This window comes from Carassius carassius, chromosome 14, assembly GCF_963082965.1.
Source record: "Carassius carassius chromosome 14, fCarCar2.1, whole genome shotgun sequence".
NCBI lineage: Eukaryota > Metazoa > Chordata > Actinopteri > Cypriniformes > Cyprinidae > Carassius > Carassius carassius.
In genome coordinates, this window is record NC_081768.1 from 22,025,626 (window position 1) to 22,046,461 (window position 20,836).

A 20,836-nucleotide genomic window follows, 5' to 3' on the forward strand; every position below is an offset into this window, starting at 1 on the left:
CCACATTTTAGTGCAGTGACATAACTGAGTAACCTAACTCAACAAACAATGTGTTAAAAGGGGTCTTTAATAACAGTCAAGACGTGGGTTTATTGGGCTGGGGTCATTACTGGACACAACGAGGCTGATGAACTCATTTAAACTCACACAGACTTTAAAACCAATCACAGTGTGTGTCTAACATGTTGAAAGAAAACTGGAAGAGAACTGCACCTGTCTAAATTTAGCTCTGGCCTCTTTCTCTTTCATCCTCCCATGAGCCACTAGATAGTCAAACACCTCACCTGCAGGAGACAGAGAGCACAGAGGTCAGAAATAAACCATCAGGAAAGACAAGGATGCAAAAGGAAACTCTCTCACACACACACTTACCTCCGCTGGCATATTCCATCACAAGAAACAGTGTCTTCTCAGTCTCTATCACCTCAAACAGTTTGACTATAAAGAGAGAGACAGGCAATTATAGAGAAGAGATAAATGATAATCAAAGATTAAAAGGAAGCAAAAGAAAAAGGTGTTTTTAATATCAAATCAGGTACAAATCAGGAAGACTGTCTAATGCATATTAAATGCTTATTCTAAAGTACTGGCGATTAAAGAAAAATATATATATATACATAAAATAAAAATATTTTTATATACACAATATGAGAGAGAGAGAGAGAGAGAGAGAGAGAGAGAGAGAGAGAGAGAGAGAGAGAGAGAGCGCGAGAGAGAGACAGAGGGAGAGAGAGAGAGAGAGAGAGAGGGAGGGAGAGAGAGAGAGAGAGAGAGAGAGCGCGCGAGTGAGCCCCGGCCGCACGCTCACCGTCTTCAAACAACACAAGCGTTGTTTTGCTCTCTCTCCCTCGCGCATATTAATCAATTGCGATGATGGTATCAATGTATTAAATCATTTAAAATGAGAATGTAAGTGTGCTCACCCCATTTTTTGTTTGTAAGAAAAAATCTGATTAGATTTCATATCGCAATATATATCGCAGAAAAATAAAATATCGCAATGTCATTTTTTCCCAATATCGTGCAGCACTATACCATGCTATATATATAAACTAGACTAAACTAGATATTAAATCTATTTTGTTAATTAAAATAAAACTGAAGTAAAATACAAATTTTAGATTAAAAAATAATTAGACAATTAATTTGAAAATGCTGCCTAGTCAAATAAATTAAATCACATACATTTAAGTTGAAGTACTACAATTACTCAAACTGAAAATATACATTTTTGAAGACAACCCAATAAATTACTAAAAATACTGACCTAAATAACATTATGACATATGAATATGCCAATGAATTAATACCATGACATTATCAACTGTTACCATCGCTTTTGTAAGAAAGATTTTATTACCCGTGTCGCTCTCATGAGCTTAATTTTTCCATCTCTTTAGAAATCATTTGTTATTTATAAATCCCCCTCTGTACATTTAAAGCATGTTCCTTGTCTTCCCATTTTGTTGAACATCTGTCTGTCGTGAAACACCATGCAGCTCTCTCTCATGCTGTACCATCGACAGTGTCTCTAAACACAGGCTAGTGCTACATAAACCCCTCTGTTTGAAGACATGACGACGTGTCTGGCTCTGATAATCATTCTGTTTGCAAACAGGAAATGACAACAAATGTAGGTGAATCAATTAAACTAAATGAGAATAACATTACCTAAGCCATTACTTATAGGCTGTTGTACAGACTCAAAAAGGGGTAAGTGGAAACAAGCATCAAGTTATTTTGGTTATTTCTTCTTCTTCATCCTATCGTTTACCACATGCAATGGCAGGGTCCGCTTGTCAGCACGCTGTTCTCCATTTGGCTCGGTCCAAGAAATCATCTGGGACAACGTTCACATGATGCATGTCTTCAGTAATCTGGACCTTCCATCTTTTCTTTGGTCGTCTGCGTGGCATCCAGCCTTCAATCTCGAGACAATTCAGTCCGCCCTAAGCAGAAGGCCCCACCATTAGATTTTTTCCATATTGGTGACCCGATGGCGCTTCTCACTGGTAACGTCCAATTTGAGATCCATGAAGAGCGGGCAATGCTGGAGGGTGACTGCTTCCAACGGGATCACTTTGGCGTTTGCCACGAATTTCAAATCTCATTAACGGATAAGCATGTAGTCGATTTGCGATGTGCAGCCGCCACTGGTGCAGGTGATGCGGTGGCTTGGCCTCTTCCTGAAGAAGGTATTGACCACGGCCATGGACTTCGGCGCACTACAAAATGTGGTCACAGCCTTCATTTTGGTCGCCAAACCCATTCCACCATGCAACGCTTCTTATCCGCCCCTAACTGATCCAACGTGTCCATTTAGATCACAACCAATCTTCTTCCAGTCATCGTTCCAACATTTAATATTGCAATTCGTATTTGGACTCTCGTCTTTAGCCCGCTTTGTCCATCGGCGGGGGACCCTCGCACATTTCTCATGTTGTTTGGGTCGAGGATGACACGCATCGCCTATGGGGGACACGTTCAGATCCAAATTTTAACTAGGCCTAGCCATTGATCTGACCGAAAAAAATAATCCAACCAATGCGTCACTCCACCTATCGCTGGAGACCGTCAACATTGGTCAACTTCCCTCGGGTCATTGTCCACGCTGAGGTGGTGATCGGCTTTCGCTTTTGGTTATTTCTATATTATTATAGTTAATAATATATTGAATAAGTTTTTATTTATATATTTTCAGTTTTCATTTATAAATGTTAGTCATTCTGTTATATGTTTATCATCTTTATTAATTTTATTTCAAATTTAGTATTTTTAGTATTCAACTTAGAGTTTTTAGTTGCCAAATCCAACATTTTTAATTTTCATGTAGTTTAAGTTTTAAGTTTTTCATCTAATATCTGATTTTATTTTAGTTTTAATTCAATTAACAAAAGTTTTTAATTTTAGTTTACAACAGTTTTCTACATTTTGTTTTATTTCAGTTTGAATTCAACCAACAAAAATCTTTTTAGTTACAGTTTTAGTTAACCGTTTTATTTATTTTAGTTTATTTCAGTTTTACTTCAATTAATGAAAATATTTTTAGTTAAAACGTGTGTGTGTGTGTGTGTGTGCAACATGCTCACCAATATTTGGGTGGTTTAAATTCTTCATGATTGTGACCTCTCTGGAAAGCTGTTGAAGAGAAGATAACTAAATGTAATCAACATGTCAAAATGAATTGTTAAAAGCTCTGCACCATCTTTCAGCTTTAACATGAAACAGGAAGCTAAATACAGCTGGACTGTGTCATTGTCATAGCGAACAGAGTGTTTCCTTTTCAGTGGAAACAAGCGTTAAGTGCTATTCATTATTGATCTCTAAAAAAAAAAGGCTGAATCCTCCCCTCTCAATGGAATGGAAGAGTCATGCATCTTTAATAGCACTAGTAAGCAGACTGTGTTCCTGAGCTGTTAGCACGTATTGCTTTCCACGTCCTGCTCTCACAAGTGTAGCTTCGGAGAGGGTGCGAGAGATGTGGTGAGATTTTGGACCACAGGGAAACACTTTCGGTACACCATAAACCCAATCCAATTCTCACCACACTACATTCTGTGAGTTATACCCACTCAAACATTTTTCCCTCAACTATGAAACATTGAGGCCACTGCAGAACTCATATACTATAATAGAACAAGATGTACATACAAACTCACTAAATCACCATACTTCCCCAACTGATTAATCACATAACATTAAGACAACTGTTTTGTATTACAAGTTTTAATATGCAAAAGAGGCATTATTATTGAAATATGCACAAACATGCATATATTTCCAGAAAAGAAAACTGAATATTGGATGAAGGCAGTTTCGAAATTATTGTTTGAATATTCCTTTACCACTTTATAAATCAGAAAACAGAGTCAACAGACAGAAAGAAAGAAAGAAAAACTGTTTTTAGGAACAAAAAATGATACATAAATTAGGCAAATTACATATGAATTTTATGAACAGGACCCTCTGTAAAAAGATTGGAATAAAACTGTAAAATTTGATGAAGCGAAGATTTCTGGCTCAGTGCATAAGGAAAAACTAATTTTGAGAAAACGGCCTTTAAAAGACATGTACTGAAATTGAAATCCACAGATGCAAACAGCTGAAGTGTAAAAAACTTGTGTGTATATTGGACTTTTTGTTAACAAGTCTAAAAGAAGACAAGTTGTGAAGGTAAAACAGGTTCAATACAAGTTCAGCTTTAATATTAAGGAAAGTAATCCAGACTCATGCGTTCATTTCTAAAACTATGTTTTTGTAAAAAGACTTAGACTCCCAGTTAAAATTTTGAGGTCAGTAAGCAAAATTATTACTACTAATCGGGAGAAATCCATTTGTTTATTCAGTAAAGATGCATTCAATTAATATTTAGAATGTTACAAATGATTTCTATTTTAAATAAATACTGTTCCTCTGAAAATTCAGCTTTGCTAACACTGCAATTAATTGCATTTCAAAATATATGAATAATTATTTTAAAATGTTCTATATATAGCATTTACTTCACAATTAGGTTTTTCTGACCAAATAAAAGCAGTTCAATTGATAGTCTAAATGTACACACTGAACATTTTTACTGATTCGTAGATATCAGTGCTTTGAATCAGATCACTGAAACTGACATTTTTAAATGACCATTTTTACATGAACGTCATTAATCAGTGTAGAAGTACATTGCTGGCAAAATTACTCTGCAAATAGTCCCATCACTGCTCCCTGAATACAGCAAACTGCCAATGATAAGAAAAGTAAAGGGTCAAAGAGAAAGGAGGGAAAACTTTCCAAGATGCAAATCACTGGTGATTTGTCTCTGTACTATCAGCCTAAAAGTTTGGTGAAGCAGAGAGGTCTGAGAAAGACCAGATAAGACTCTGTGTCTATTGATTTATTACACATGACTCAAACGATGCCATCCTGTTCTCACTCTGAGTTTGTTATTAGACTGTCAATATGTCTGAATCCATCAACTCCTTGATTAAAAGACATCCAGATCTGTTGTAAAGAAAAGATCAATGCTTTTATAAAATGTTTAAGATAAAAGAATTAGCAAAAGGAAAATAAAAAAGACACACATAACAGGGGTACTAAAATTCTTAATTTAACATGATAACCTGGCTTTAAAATTTTTTTTATTCCAGTTTCATATGAATTCCAATTCATTTCTGATTTATATTTTCACATAATTGTCTGTTTTCCTCCGTTTCTCTTATAGCTCTTGCACTCTCTCTCCCTTTGGTGCACGGTCTTAACGCCTCTGCTATGACTAAAAACCACCGGTCCACAGCAGAACATCTCACTTCAGTCGAGGGAACAGACCTCAAACGCCCACAGCTATTACACAACCTCCAGCTCACAACAACACACACAAACACACACACGCACTATCATGAGGACACGTGTTAGAGTAACACAACCTGGAAATCCTAAAAACATCACTGCATGCTCCACTGCTTCAACAGCAAGGTAATGAAGACACAGAATCAAACTCCTAAAACTCAAACAATAATTTAAGTATTATTAACTCTAAATAATTCTGTTATAATACCATAACATATTCTCAACCTACTGCCAAACTATAAACATTGTAATGTGGCTATGTATAAAGTGGCTTCAATACTATTACAAAAAATTTATTTATTCTGAGTGTTTACAGTAATATCGTTGTGTTAAGCATTGTTTTTTTTTATCATGTATGTTTTTGAAGCCACTGTTGATTAAGATCTGGACTGGACTGGTATTAAATAACACTGTATCAGTTGTGATTTTCCTGCATTCTGAAGTTGCCATCTGCATCTGTACAGGTGCTATTCACAGCAATCATGAGAACAGAAATGAATCCGTGTCATCATGATGTCATCTTCCTGCAGATCTAGGTTCATTAGTCACATCACATTTCAGTTTAGTTTTTAAAAAAACCTGGCAGCAAAACTAAGACCTCTCTGGTTCAATGTAATGCAAGCTAGTGTTGGGCGATATGGTCATTTTTCAAATCGTCATATCGTCAGCCCGTGAGATTGACGATACACAATATTATCGAGCATGGGTGGAGCAAGAGAGAGACTCTTTGTTCTTGTCATAGCATAACTATTGGGTGTTTTAAACCACGCAGGTGCGAGAGAGAGAGCCTATGGAGTCACCAATAATCAAAAAAAAATTGCACGTCATATCGCACGTCCGCATCTGCGCAGGGAAGTTATCAGTCTAAATGTTCTGCAAAATCAGTCAAAGGTGAAAATCAATAGCAGATTTCATTTAAAGTCATTTAAACAGATTTTCATTTAAACAGTTTAACACTAATATTGGGCATAAACGAACATTTAAATATAAAGTATTTAAAACAGGTAAGTTGATATATTTGTAGTAAAGTTGAATTGAACTGATGCATCAGTCATACAACTCTCCGGACCGCGCGCCTCATGACGAGTCTGACGCACCGCCACAGACACAAGAATGAGATGCATTCTAACATAACTGTGGCATTAAACTCAGTTAGTGAGGGCTCGTTTAATATATTGCACATACAGTATATAGGCCGTTTAGATTACTTGTTAAAGTGCAATGAAATACCTTATATCTGCAGACGATGTACGTCTGTTTGTGGATGGAGACTTTGTAACGCCCAAAACTGTATTTTGCATGCATGTAAAATGTATTTTGCATGCATCACATTATAGTGCGGTGTGCATGAAAATAATAACAAGGCGGCAGATTGAACTTATTATCCATAGTGGTTCTCACGTAGTCCTTCTACGTCATCACCAGTCACCACATAGTGTGTTTTATAAGTTAAGTGATCAGTCTTTAAGAAAAGGACTACGTGAGAACCATGCACTATGGATGATAAGTTCGCTCTGCCGCCTTGTTAATTATTTTGTCTTTACTTTATTTGTGACACCAAGAAAGAGTTAATCTCTCATGTATGAGAAGAGCGCGTTTCCGTATATCAGCCATTAAATGTGTGGGACACCAACTCGTCGTTTTCGATCTCTTTCATTTCATGGATTTAACGAATTATCCGAGTCAAAGCGTTACAACTTCACCGACCACATGCTCTAATCCTCCTGCGCGTGCGAGGTGTGTGTGTGAAATGCGGGCAGTGAAATTAAGTGAAATAGCTGGGCAGTTTAAAAGCCGAATTATAATAAGCAGCCTAATAAAAATAATAGTTGTTATTATTATAATCTAATACATTAATAGGAAAATGAGCCTAATATCGTCTTGATTATCGACAGAGAATTCTACTTATGTCGATATCTCTGACGATCGTCGATACACGATACTGTCGTCTATCGGCACAACCCTAATGCAAGCTATCGTGTAAACAGGAGTGAGGACAATTTGAAAGTCACACTTTTTAGATTTCAAAATTAATTATTTTAAACACTGTGTTAAAGGGATACTCCACCCTAAAATGTATGAACTTTTTTCATCAACTCATCTTCATTGGCTACTTTAAAGGGTTACTCCAACCCAAAATGAACATTATGTCATTAATCACTTACCCCCATGTGGTTCCAAACCCGTAAAAGCTCCGTTCGTCTTCGGAACACAATTTAAGATATTTTGGATGAAAACCTGGAGGCTTGTGACTGTCCCATAGACTGCCATGTAAATAACCATGTCAAGGTCCAGAAAAGGTATGAAAAGTCGTCGTCAGAATACTCCATCTGCCATCAGACGTCTAATCTTGGTTATATGAAGCGAGCATCACCATGCTGCGTATGCTCTTCTGTGTCATCTGTGCTACAAGGATGCGTTTTCTTTCAAATCAAAGCTAAATACACGTAGAAACAGCACATCCATGCATACGCAGCACGGTGATATGGAGTGACACAGAGGAGACCGTTGACAAAGGAATTATTGAATAAAGTCGTTATTCTTGTTTTCTTTGCTTACAAAAATTATTCCTGTCGCTTCATATAACCAAGATTAGACTATTCTGACGATGACTTTTCATACGTTTTCTGGACCTTGACACAGTTATTTACATGGCAGTCTATGGGACAATCACAAGCCTCTGGGTTTTCATCCAAAATATCTTAAATTGTGTTCTGAAGAAGGTTTGGGACGACATGGGGGTATATGATTAATGACATAATTTTCATTTTGACTGGAGTAACCCTTTAAAGTAGCCAATGAAGATGAGTTAATGAAAAAATGTAGAACTTTACATTAAAAAAAAAACATATTTTCATCGTTGACACATAATGCACACCAAAAAGGGTTAAAAGGAAGAGAAAATGAAAGCGATGCTGATAATTAAAGCAAAAACATAGAAAGACCAAAGAGGCCTGATTGGGCCGGTCTCTCATTATTGCGGTGCGTGAGTCACAGCCGTGTGTTGGCTGACGATCAGCAGGCCACAGAGCGAGGATACACTCTGAATCCCAATCAATGGTGCTGTGGAAAAACTAATGGTGGCTGCGGCGAGCAGCTCCCAGCTCCCAGCTAAAATTAGAGATGTGTCCTCGGCTTGTATATCTCTGAGCAAGCGCTGATTAGCATTATCATTTGAATTCTTCTGATCATCCCATGCACACATCTCTCCCGGCCTTTCATTTCACATTTATCACTCATATGTACACCTTCTACTTCACTTGTTCGGGCTGTCATCAGGCTGTCTCTGCCTGTTCTGGCCTTTATCTTCCATCTCCTACCATTCTGAGGTCCCTCCAGTCTGTCACTTCACTGTCAGCCCACCGAAATGTCCATCTGTCCTTCCCCCACGTATCCTCTTCCTCCTCCTCCTCCTCTTTCCACCTTGGCTGTTGTGAAGACTGATTCACCATAACAGTGTCATAACCAGACGCAACACTACAGAGTGACAAGCACTAAAGGTTTGTGTAAATCTGAGTTTTTGTTCTACTCATCCACAACCATGAAAAGCAGGGGACATAATGCTGATTGTTTTTTTTATTTCTTTTTAATATTATCACAGAGTTTCTACTAAAGGAGCATCATTAACCACTGCTCAGCAAATTTTCATGGGCAAAATCCAGTCATTTCAATAGAAACCCAAATGATCTGGAATTTCACGTAATGCCGACAGACTTCTCAATAAGGATTTCGCATCGGTTTCAGATGGCTTCGTGAATTTATCGCAATGACCAGTAGCTTTGAACGTGAATTCTGTGTGAGCTGTGATTCATATATCATTACACTTCTCACAATAGACAATTGAGCTTTTCTAATCACAACAGTTCAATAATGTGATCAAACATTTCCTGTTCCTTAATGACTAATAATAATTTCCGAGTACACAATGCATGATTTTAGGCCCGATTTTCACTCGACGACAGCTCTTGCGAAATCACAGACAAATGCCCAAAATAGACAGTACAACCAATGAGAGAGCAAGATACAGAGCAGCAGGAAGTTCGGGGGGGAGTTACATGAAATGTAGTTTGCAGACCAGACAAAGTTGTCTGTGATTCTTCGTATTGTAAAGTCATGCGGTGCGTAACCTCCTGTCGCCGATCCATTGTGCATGTGAACCCCAGATAGTCATGCAGTGTGAAAACAACGATGATCCAATGACTTTAATAGTGAACTCGGCACTAGTATGTTCATTTTAGATTTGACAATGACTTTCATTTCTGAAAGTAGACAGAAACTACAAACTATTCAGTGAGTCATTAAACTGATTCAAACACATCTCATGGCATTGATTCACAAGTCCTTTCACAAGTCCAGTTTATAATAATCATTAGTTCATGAATCAGTCTACATTAGTCACACTGTATGATTGTTGAGTACAATCAGAAAGAACAATCCAACAGAAAAATGAAAATTTAAATCACAATTTGCTAAAAAGGTTCTTTAACCAAGGAACTATAGATTTAGCAATACTTAATCTATACCAGTGTCACATCATGTACAACTGAGATACTGTTTACCATATTTGATGTGCTCTATGTGAGTTGATCAATGTTTATTTCAAATAAAAAAAGTTTAAATTAAAGCTGTTTATCCAAGAAGACTTGGATTAAACCACTCGATTCAGACAGACTATGAGGTCTTTCTCAAGCTTTCTGAAGAGTGACAATTTCGGTAGCCTGGACTTTCAACGAACAGACAAAAATGATTAGACAATCTTCAAAATATCATCCTTTGTGTTGTATTGTAGGTTCGGAAATAGTTTTTGGTGGACTTTCCCTCTAAGAGAACAAAATGTCACAAGAGAACACACATAGAATGCAAGCTGTCCGTGTTATATTTACTGCATTACCAAATTACAGCATTTGCTCTCTCTCTCTCTCTCAATTCCCACACAGCTTTGTACACATTTAGAAATAAACCTTTCCAAAAAAAAGGGTGGAAATGCGCAGGTGTGGCAGGATGTGCTGAGTGGAGAGTGGCTTGAGTGGCGGTGCAGCCTGCAGTAGGTGGGGACAGTATTGCACCACAGCTGGTGTACTTTACTACTTGAGCTCAGAGTGTGAAGGTTACTGCTGGAGGAGCTTCTGTTTGAATGGACTTCTCATAATGATGGGTGACTGAGAACACCAGCAGAATTGATGTTCCATTTCTACTACCCAAGATTTTAAGAAATGCTATGGATACTAGCACAGAAGATCAACACAGTTTAGAAATCTGAGCTGACTGCCAGCATTACCTATGAATCAGTATGGAACTGCACCGCTGACAAACACAAAACTAACCAAGTAGCCAATACACAACTCAGACAAAAACAATGTACCAGAGTCATGAACAAAAAGAGAACTTCCTGTAGGTAAATGACACAACACTAGCAGCACTGAGGAAGAAAACCCCTGAATCATGACACAGTTTTACATCAATACACATAACATGCACATTTTAGTATTAAATGTGAAACTCACCTTTTGAAGGCTTGTTGGATTTAGTTGGGTTTTATCAATAATTTTTATTGCCACCTGAGAAAAAAACAAAACTTTTAGTGGAATTTTGTGAAATTTGAGGAAAACTGGCAACCTAAAATATTCTTCAGTTATATACACTAACATTCAAAAGTTTGGGGTTTGTGAGATTTTTTTTTACATTTACTTGATTTTTAAAAAATACAATAAAAATCGCAATACTGTAAATTAATATTACAATTTCAAATAGCTGTTTCTTAATTTAATAGATTTTAAAATGTAATTTATTTCGATGATGGTAAAGCTGAATTTTAAGTATCATTACTCCAGTATCCAGTATCACATGATCTTTCAGAAATCATTCTAATATACTTATTTATTATTATTATTATTTTAATGCAGTCTTGCATCTTCTTACTGGCCCAAAACTTTGGAATGATTGTGTATGTTATAGATATCAAAAATCTAACATGCATGCGTGCAAATTATAGAATAAAAAATAAAATCAATCATGAGATTTTTTTCAAAATACATCACACTGCTCCACTGAGTTTAACAAAGTGTTATAATTCTAAAAATTCCAAAAGGAAACATGAAAGCAGAAAAGAATGTTTGTGTCTGTGTATCAGGAAACACACTCATGACTCTTGACTCCTCACCTCGCTTCCTGTGAGGATATGGCGAGCCAGCTTGACCTTGGCAAAGTTGCCCTTTCCAATGGTTTTTAGAAGTCGGTAATTCCCAATAAGAGGGTGCACATCATCTAATCCTGAGCCAGAATTTCGGTTTCGACCACTCGACCTCACAGACCGAGAGGTCCCCTCCCCTCGGCCATGGCTATTCGTTGTATGCTGTTAGGAATAAAAACACATGCATAACAAAAAACAATAACAAATATGTGTATGTTACAGCGTGTTTGAAAAACCATTCATTATCTATGCATGGAAACTTAATTCCCCACCAAAAATTCCAAATTATAATTTCAGTATTGTTCATTTTATCCCAGATGTTGCCCAGTCATGTAAAGACCAGATATTGGGAACCAACACAGAGGTCCTAGTCAGGGTAGAAATCACTAATATTGACTCCACCCATGCCATATCAGAGAGGTCCATTAGCACATTCACATCCATCCTCACCCCGACAACATACATCTTTATTACTTTTTTGAAAACCGTCAAAAAATTGACACAAGTTAACCAAAGCATTAACAAGTTATACATCAAAAGTACTTATAATTTTCATATTTAAAAAATAAAGTTCATTTAATTATGCTGACATTTCTCAAGGTCTCTTGTGACCTTGTGAGAGGACCTTTGTGCAACATACACCGGGCAACAAATAATACTGAGACTAACTGAATTGTCCCATTTAGAGGTCATGAGTGCAACAGGATGACGTTTAGTAAGTCGGTTAGTCTCATGTGGTACTAACAGCTCTGTATGTAAGGCAGTGCTGACACTGCGCTATACAATGCTCCCACTAAATCCTGCATATTGTCCCTGACACCCCGACTTGACCGTTATCCACAAAGCTCTGACCTAATAGATTTATAAATCCACCAACAGCCTCAGGCTTGATACAAAACCTACAAAAAGCAATAAAATGCGAAGAACAGTCATGAATAAAGGTCACTTACGCTTATAGTTGCACGATGCTTCATATTAGATTGCGATCCTCTCATTTTTGTGTTGGCAAGCTGAATCGCACTGAACCAAACACTTGTCTTTTCAGTGAGAAGAACTCATCAATACTCTCCCATCCACCAACACCGATACTGACGAGCTGCATCACTGCTGGAGTCTTTTTGACACCCAGTGCATGTGCGTGTGTGTGTGTGCACGTTTGTGTGAGTTAGAGGCAGAGAGATTTTTTGCATTAAAGTATGGAGATTCTTGCAAGGCATTATACATGTGAATAAATGTCAACAAATAATCCACACAGAATAACTTTCACACACCGAAGCATCTACAGATTCCTTTATAACTTTATATATGTGAAGAACTTCAGTAAGCACACAATGTTCTCTCTTGATTTTGATTTGAAAAAAAAAAAAAGAGCAATTCATTCATATTAAGATCAAATTATAGAACGATAGATAGAACAATAGAAGTCAGACCGACAGAAAGACAGAACTAATGATAGAAACGATAGAATCAATGACTGACAACAATAGATAGACATATATTAGAAAATGACAGCTAGCTAGATACAACGACATTAGCTAGATAGACAGACCGATAGAATGATAGAAAAACTGACAAGAGACAGACAGACAGAATACAACAGTAGAGAGAATGACAGATAGAATGTTAGAACAATAGATGTTCTACGATAAGATATATATAGATAGATAGATAGAGATAGATAAATTAAAAAAGACAGAGAGAGATAGAGACAGACAGTCAGACAGAAAGAGACAAACAGATAGAAAAGTCAAAGATCATAACCTAATGCCAGATTATTCACAGGCACTTTTAAGGGGGACCTGCATTAGCGCGCGTGCTCATGTCACCTTCCCTCACTGCTGACGTATGAGCAGTAACCTATAGGACAGACTGACGCCAATGCGCAATATCTGCATCCTATCTGCGCATTAAACATGCCAACCCACGCACGGTCACTCACTAGCGTGCAGGGCTTTAACTAATCAAGCATATGTTGCACTCATAAGCAGAAAAGCAGCCAATTTACCGATGCCCTGGACCCCATGCGTCACTTCAGCCTGGTGCCCCATCTGTCCAAAGACTGGCACAATGCTGCTAATCCACTTAAAAGCACCCGGTCAGCTCATAAAACACGATGTGGGATGCGACACTGCCCTTAATTCTGGAGGAAAATCACCTTGAATGATTTTAGACGGCATCTTAGTTTTGACCATAATCGTTGTCTATGTAGGCAGCTCCAGTTTCTGAAACACGGCCATAAATTGCGACGCGACAAGATCAAAATAGCAGTCACAAGTGATAAAAACAACACAGGATTGAGTCAGTCCACAGCACTTATTACTGATTATTAATCAAATACTTAAAAATAAATAGGCTAACGTTACTTACGTTTTCAGCCTTGCGCTCGTTGACGGTGGGCAGCGGGGCTCTTGTTGACATGGTGTTGATGGAAAGCTGCTTTTCCGGAATTACGGTTTAAGGAGCAGGTTTTGCGGGGCAACGAAGGAGAAACTATATATTTGACAGATTACACGTTTGGTCAATATCATTGATTCGCTTCTAAAGCTGGTAACAAACTTGTTAAAAGTTTGGGAGAAATATTCCGCGGACGTAACTGCGTTTAATTACCGATTGCAAGCCATCTAAGAGATCCCAAAATAGCTAATGAGACCGGCTAACTTGTGCACTGTTAAAAACATAATACTTTCAGGCCTCGCGTCGCTGTCTGCTTCATATTTCGGATGTCCGGTTCAAGTAACGTTGAGAATTTAAAAAACTGCACTTCACGGGGCCTCCCCTTCGATCTTCCCAAAAGACAATCTGCTCATCGAGCGATGGGTCCGGTATATTCAGTGCGAACGGCAGCGGTCACAGGCGTCGGAGCCGCGGGGAAGACGCGCTTGTTGACGGTTCCATTCCACCTAAACAGCCGCGTCTGTTGACTCTCGTTCAAAGCGAGATCCAAGATGGCTGCCCAAGAGTGCAGGAGTTTCGAACCGAGCCCTGAGAGAGACAGAGGAAGTGAGGAAACAGACGGATCCCTGTGTTCATTGGAGAGCGCAGCATCTCTCAGAGTTCTGTAGGTGTTCATATGGAAAAAGGGGAAAACTTCGTCATACCATAACAACTGTGAAACACCCTGTTCAATTGAAGTGCAGTTTTACCATATATGGCTTGGCCGTTATGAATGAGAATGAGCTTTATTGCCAGCCAGGTATGTTTACACGTGCGATGAATTTGTTTTTGAGTCAGAAGCTTTCACAGTGCAACACAATTACAGTGACAGGACAAAAAACACAGATAAAAAACAAACAAAAAAGAACAAGTCAATATGGAATAACAATATACAGACTGATTATGTGCAAATTCGAAATGTAAACTAAGTATGTGTGTTAGATAAATACAGGTCCTTCTAAAAAAATTAGCATATTGTGATAAAGTTCATTATTTTCCATAATGTAATGATAAAAATTTAACTTTCATATATTTTAGATTCATTGCACACCAACTGAAATATTTCAGGTCTTTTATTGTTTTAATACTGATGATTTTGGCATACAGCTCATGAAAATCCAAAATTCCTATCTCAAAAAATTAGCATATTTAATCCGACCAATAAAAGAAAAGTGTTTTTAATACAAAAAAAGCCAACCTTCAAATAATTATTTTCAGTTATGCACTCAATACTTGGTCGGGAATCCTTTTGCAGAAATGACTGCTTCAATACGGCGTGGCATGGAGGCAATCAGCCTGTGACACTGCTGAGGTGTTATGGAGGCCCAGGATGCTTCGATAGCGGCCTTAAGCTCATCCAGAGTGTTGGGTCTTGCGTCTCTCAACTTTCTCTTCACAATATCCCACAGATTCTCTATGGGGTTCAGGTCAGGAGAGTTGGCAGGCCAATTGAGCACAGTAATACCATGGTCAGTAAACCATTTACCAGTGGTTTTGGCACTGTGAGCAGGTGCCAGGTCGTGCTGAAAAACGAAATCTTCATCTCCATAAAGTTTTTCAGTAGATGGAAGCATGAAGTGCTCCAAAATCTCCTGATAGCTAGCTGCATTGACCCTGCCCTTGATAAAACACAGTGGACCAACACCAGCAGCTGACATGGCACCCCAGACCATCACTGACTGTGGGTACTTGACACTGGACTTCAGGTATTTTGGCATTTCCTTCTCCCCAGTCTTCCTCCAGACTCTGGCACCTTGATTTCCGAATGACATGCAAAATTTGCTTTCATCCGAAAAAAGTACTTTGGACCACTGAGCAACAGTCCAGTGCTGCTTCTCTGTAGCCCAAAGTGGCTTGACCTGGGGAATGTGGCACCTGTAGCCCATTTCCTGCACACGCCTGTGCACGGTGGCTCTGGATGTTTCTACTCCAGACTCAGTCCACTGCTTCCGTAGGTCCCCCAAGGTCTGGAATCGGTCCTTCTCCACAATCTTCCTCAGGGTCCGGTCACCACAATAGTGTGGCGTTTTTTGCCACACTATTTCCTTCCCACAGACTTCCCAATGAGGTGCCTTGATACAGCACTCTGGGAACAGCCTATTCGTTCAGAAATTTCTTTCTGTCTTACCCTCTCGCTTGAGGGTGTCAATGATGGCCTTATGGACAGCAGTCAGGTCGGCAGTCTTACCCATGATTGCGGTTTTGAGTAATGAACCAGGCTGGGAGTTTTTAAAAGCCTCAGGAATCTTTTGCAGGTGTTTAGAGTTAAATAGTTGATTCAGATGATTAGGTTAATAGCTTGTTTAGAGAACCTTTTCATTATATGCTAATTCTTTGAGATAGGAATTTTGGGTTTTCATGAGCTGTATGCCAAAATCATCAGTATTAAAACAACAAAAGACCTGAAATATTTCAGTTGGTGTGCAATGAATCTAAAATATATGAAAGTTTAATTTTTATCATTACATTATGGAAAATAATGAACTTTATCACAATATGCTAATTTTTTGAGAAGGACCTGTATTTATCTAACACACATACTTAGTTTACATTTTGAATTTGGGAATTCGAAGGACCTGTAAGTGTATAAATAGTGTTGCGTGTTATTGTCAAGTGTTCATGAGATGGTCTGAGGGAAGAAACTGTCCCTGTGTCTGGTCGTTCTGGTGCTCAGAGCTCTGTAGCGCCGACCACACAGCAACAGTTCAAAGACGGAGTGTGCTGGATATGAGGGGTCTACAGTGATTTTGCCACCCCTTTTGCTTACTCTAGATAAGTGCAGTTATTGGACAGTGTGGGGGGAGGGGGGTTATACGAATGATTCACACAGCAGTCTGGACTACCCTCTGTAGTCTCTGTAGATTTGGTGAGCTGAACCAGACAGTTATAAAAGTGCAGAGGACAGGATTCGGTGATGGCGGAGTAGAACTGTTTCAGCAGCTGCTGTGAAATGCCAAAGGAAGAAAGAGATTTTCAATTATTTAGTTAATGTGTTTTGTTTAAAGGTGCACTTTTGAAAAAATATTGTACACTGAAACTGAAAACTGATAGATGTATTCATCATACTGAAACCAGCTTCCAGTTTTCTTGTACATTGAGCAGGTTGCACCCTGTGGGCATCACCATGTTGAGATCTCATGACACAAAAAGTGCATCAGGCAAACCTAACATTATCAGAATGAGCTTTTATTACCAGGTGTGCTCTCTCTCTCTCTCTCTCTCTCTCTCTCTCTCTCTCTCTCTATCTCTCTCACACACACACACAATCGATTTGTCATTTTGTCATATAAATATAAGGAAAATATGTAATTCATAAATAAATAATGTATAACAAATATTTAGTAAATAGAATATATAAATACCTAAAGCACAGACATAAAATGTATATAAATTAACTACAAACCCGATTACAAAAATATGGGACACTGTACAAATTGTGAGTAAAAAAGGAATGAAATAATTTACAAATCTCATAAACTTATATTTTATTCACAATATAATATAGATAACATATCAAATGTTGAAAGTGAGACATTTTGAAATGTCATGCCAAATATTGGCTCATTTTAGATTTCAGAACTACACATTCCAAAAAAGTTGGGACAGGTAGCAATAAGAAGCCGGAAAAGTTAAATGTACATATAAGGAACAGCTGGAGGACCGATTTGCAACTTATTAGGTCAATTGGCAACATGATTGGGTATAAAAAGAGCCTCTCAGAGTGGCAGTGTCTCTCAGAAGTCAAGATGGGCAGAGGATCACCAATTCCCCCAATGCTGCGGTGAAAAATAGTGGCACGATATCAGAAAGGAGTTTCCTACTCTAATGCTACTGCTACTCTAATGGAAATAACAACATGGGCTCAGGAATACTTCCAGAAAACATTGTCGGTTAACACAATCCACCGTGCAATTCGCTGTTGCCGGCTAAAACTCTATAGGTCAAAAAAGAAGCCATATCTAAACATGATCCAGAAGCACAGGCGTTTTCTCTGGGCCAAGGCTCATTTAAAATGGACTGTGGCAAAGTGGAAAACTGTTCTGTGGTCAGACGAATCAAAATTTGAAGTTCTTTTTGGAAAACTTGGACGCCATGGCATCCGGACTAAAGAGGACAAGTACAACCCAAGTTGTTATCAGCGCTCAGTTCAGAAGTCTGTATCTCTGATGGTATGGGATTACATGAGTGCGTGTGGCATGGGCAGCTTACACATTTGGAAAGGCACCATCAATGCTGAAAGGTATATCCAAGTTCTAGAACAACATATTATGCTCCCATCCAGACATCGTCTCTTTCAGGGAAGACCTTGCATTTTCCAACATGACAATGCCAGACCACATGCTGCATCAATTACAACATCATGGGTGCGAAGAAGAAGGATCCGGGTCTTGAAATGGCCAGCCTGCAGTCCAGATCTTTCACCCATAGAAAACATTTGCCGCATCATAAAGAGGAAGATGTGACAAAGACCTAAGACAGTTGAGCAACTAGAAGCCTGTATTAGACAAGAATGGGACAATATTCCTATTCATAAACTTGAGCAACTTGTCTCCTCAGTCCCCAGGCATTTGCAGACTATTATAAGAAGAGGAGGGGATGCCACACAGTGGTAAACATGGCCTTGTCCCAACTTTTTTGAGATGTGTTGATGCCATGAAATGTAAAATCAACTTATTTTTCCCTTAAAATGATAAATTTTCTCAGTATAATCCTTTGATATGTCATCTATGTTGTATTCTGAATAAAATATTGAAATTTGAAACTTCCACATTGCATTCTGTTTTTATTCACAATTTGTAGTGTCCCAGCTTTTTTGGAATCGGGTTTGTACATCATGTACAGCATGCTGCATATGAAATATAAGAGTAGGACTGCTATTGCATGATGTCATGCCTTTTGGTAAAATGATATTAAATTCCTTTCCTGTGTAATACAAAAATTCTAGTCATCCTTATTGTAGGCTTTACTTTTTAAATCTCAAAACATGTTCCATTTTAATTAAATGGCAAAAGTCATGATCATCAAACACAGAAAGGCTCATACAATGGTGGACTTTAGAGTCAGAAAAATCTGAGAACCACTGACTTACAGCAAAATGTCAGTTTTCAGATGAATCCTGTTATGTATGTGTGCCATCTAGTGCCCATTTTAGGCTTGACAGTCAACAATAAGTTATTTTCCACAAGATGCCAACAACTTTTTTTTTTTTTACTGCTTGGCATACAAAGAAAACCCACCTCGACCACCCTGATCCCAAGTCCATGTCAGAAATGATTTTTTTTACAATCGGAGTAAGCACATGTTTTTGGAGGGCAAGGATTTGGTGAGAAGGCATGTACAGTCGTGGCCAAAAGTTTTGAGAATTACAGTCGTGGCCAAAAGTTTTGAGAATTACATAAATATTGGAAATTGGAAAAGTTGCTGCTTAATTTTTTATAATAGCAATTTGCATATACTCCAGAATGTTATGAAGAGTGATCAGATGAATTGCATAGTCCTTCTTTGCCATGAAAATTAACTTAATCCCAAAAAAAACCTTTCCACTGCATTTCATTGCTGTCATTAAAGGACCTGCTGAGATCATTTCAGTAATCGTCTTGTTAACTCAGGTGAGAATGTTGACGAGCACAAGGCTGGAGATCATTATGTCAGGCTGATTGGGTTAGAATGGCAGACTTGACATGTTAAAAGGAGGGTGATGCTTGAAATCATTGTTCTTCCATTGTTAACCATGGTGGCCTGCAAAGAAACGCTTGCAGCCATCATTGCGTTGCATAAAAATGGCTTCACAGGCAAGGATATTGTGGCTACTAAGATTGCACCTAAATCAACAATTTATAGGATCATAAAGAACTTCAAGGAAAGAGGTTAAATTCTTGTAAAGAAGGCTTCAGGGCGTCTAAGAAAGTCCAACAAGCGCCAGGATGTTCTCCTAAAGAGGATTCAGCTGCGGGATCGGAGTGCCACCAGTGCAGAGCTTGCTCAGGAATGGCAGCAGGCAGGTGTGAGCGCATCTGCACGCACAGTGAGGCCAAGACTTCTGGAAGATGGCCTGGTGTCAAGAAGGGCAGCAAAGAAGCCACTTCTCCTCAAAAAAAAACAGTAGGGACCGATTGATCTTCTGCAGAAAGTATAGTGAATGGACTGCTGAGGACTGGGGCAAAGTCATATTCTCTGATGAAGCCCCTTTCCGATTGTTTAGGGCATCTGGAAAAAGGCTTGTCCGGAGAAGAAAAGGTGAGCGCTACCATCAGTCCTGTGTCATGCCAACAGTAAAGCATCCTGACACCATTCATGTGTGGGGTTGCTTCTCATCCAAGGGAGTGGGCTCACTCACAATTCTGCCCAAAAACACAGCCATGAATAAAGAATGGTACCAAAACACCCTCCAACAGCAACTTCTTCCAACAATCCAACAACAGTTTGGTGAGGAACAATGCATTTTCCAGCACGATGGAGCACCGTGCCATAAGGCAAAAGTGATAAATAAGTGGCTCGGGGACCAGAATGTTGAAATTTTGGGTCCATGGCCTTAAAACTCCCCAGATCTTAATCCTATTGAGAATTTGTGGTCAATCCTCAAGAGGCGGGTGGACAAACAAAAACCCACTAATTCTGACAAACTCCAAGGAGTGATTATGAAAGAATGGGTTGCTATCAGTCAGGATTTGGCCCAGAAGTTGATTGAGAGCATGCCCAGTCGAATTGCAGAGGTCCTGAAAAGAAGGGCCAACACTGCAAATACTGACTCTTTGCATAAATGTCATGTAATTGTCGATAAAAGCCTTTGAAACGTATGAAGTGCTTGTAATTATATTTCAGTACATCACAGAAACAACTGAAACACAGATCTAAAAGCAGTTTAGCAGCAAACTT

The 20,836-nt window shown here is 38.6% G+C and overlaps 1 protein-coding gene across 3 annotated transcripts in view; it reads right to left on the reverse strand.

The window, feature by feature from the left end:
* LOC132157347 (MAP/microtubule affinity-regulating kinase 3-like) overlaps positions 1-14,594 on the reverse strand; it is a 28,725-nt gene extending 14,131 nt beyond the window's left edge. The window contains exons 1-6 of one of the 3 annotated variants that reach the window (XM_059566672.1): positions 13,895-14,594; positions 11,498-11,689; positions 10,842-10,895; positions 3,090-3,138; positions 373-438; positions 214-284 (exon numbers count right to left, since the gene is read on the reverse strand). In XM_059566672.1, coding sequence (XP_059422655.1) covers positions 214-284; positions 373-438; positions 3,090-3,138; positions 10,842-10,895; positions 11,498-11,689; positions 13,895-13,945 — 483 coding nt within the window. In that variant the 5' untranslated portion in view covers positions 13,946-14,594. The remainder of the gene's footprint in view (positions 1-213; positions 285-372; positions 439-3,089; positions 3,139-10,841; positions 10,896-11,497; positions 11,690-13,894) is intronic. The other 2 variants (XM_059566673.1, XM_059566674.1) reach the window with 2 other exon arrangements.
* Positions 14,595-20,836: the final 6,242 nt, after the last annotated feature.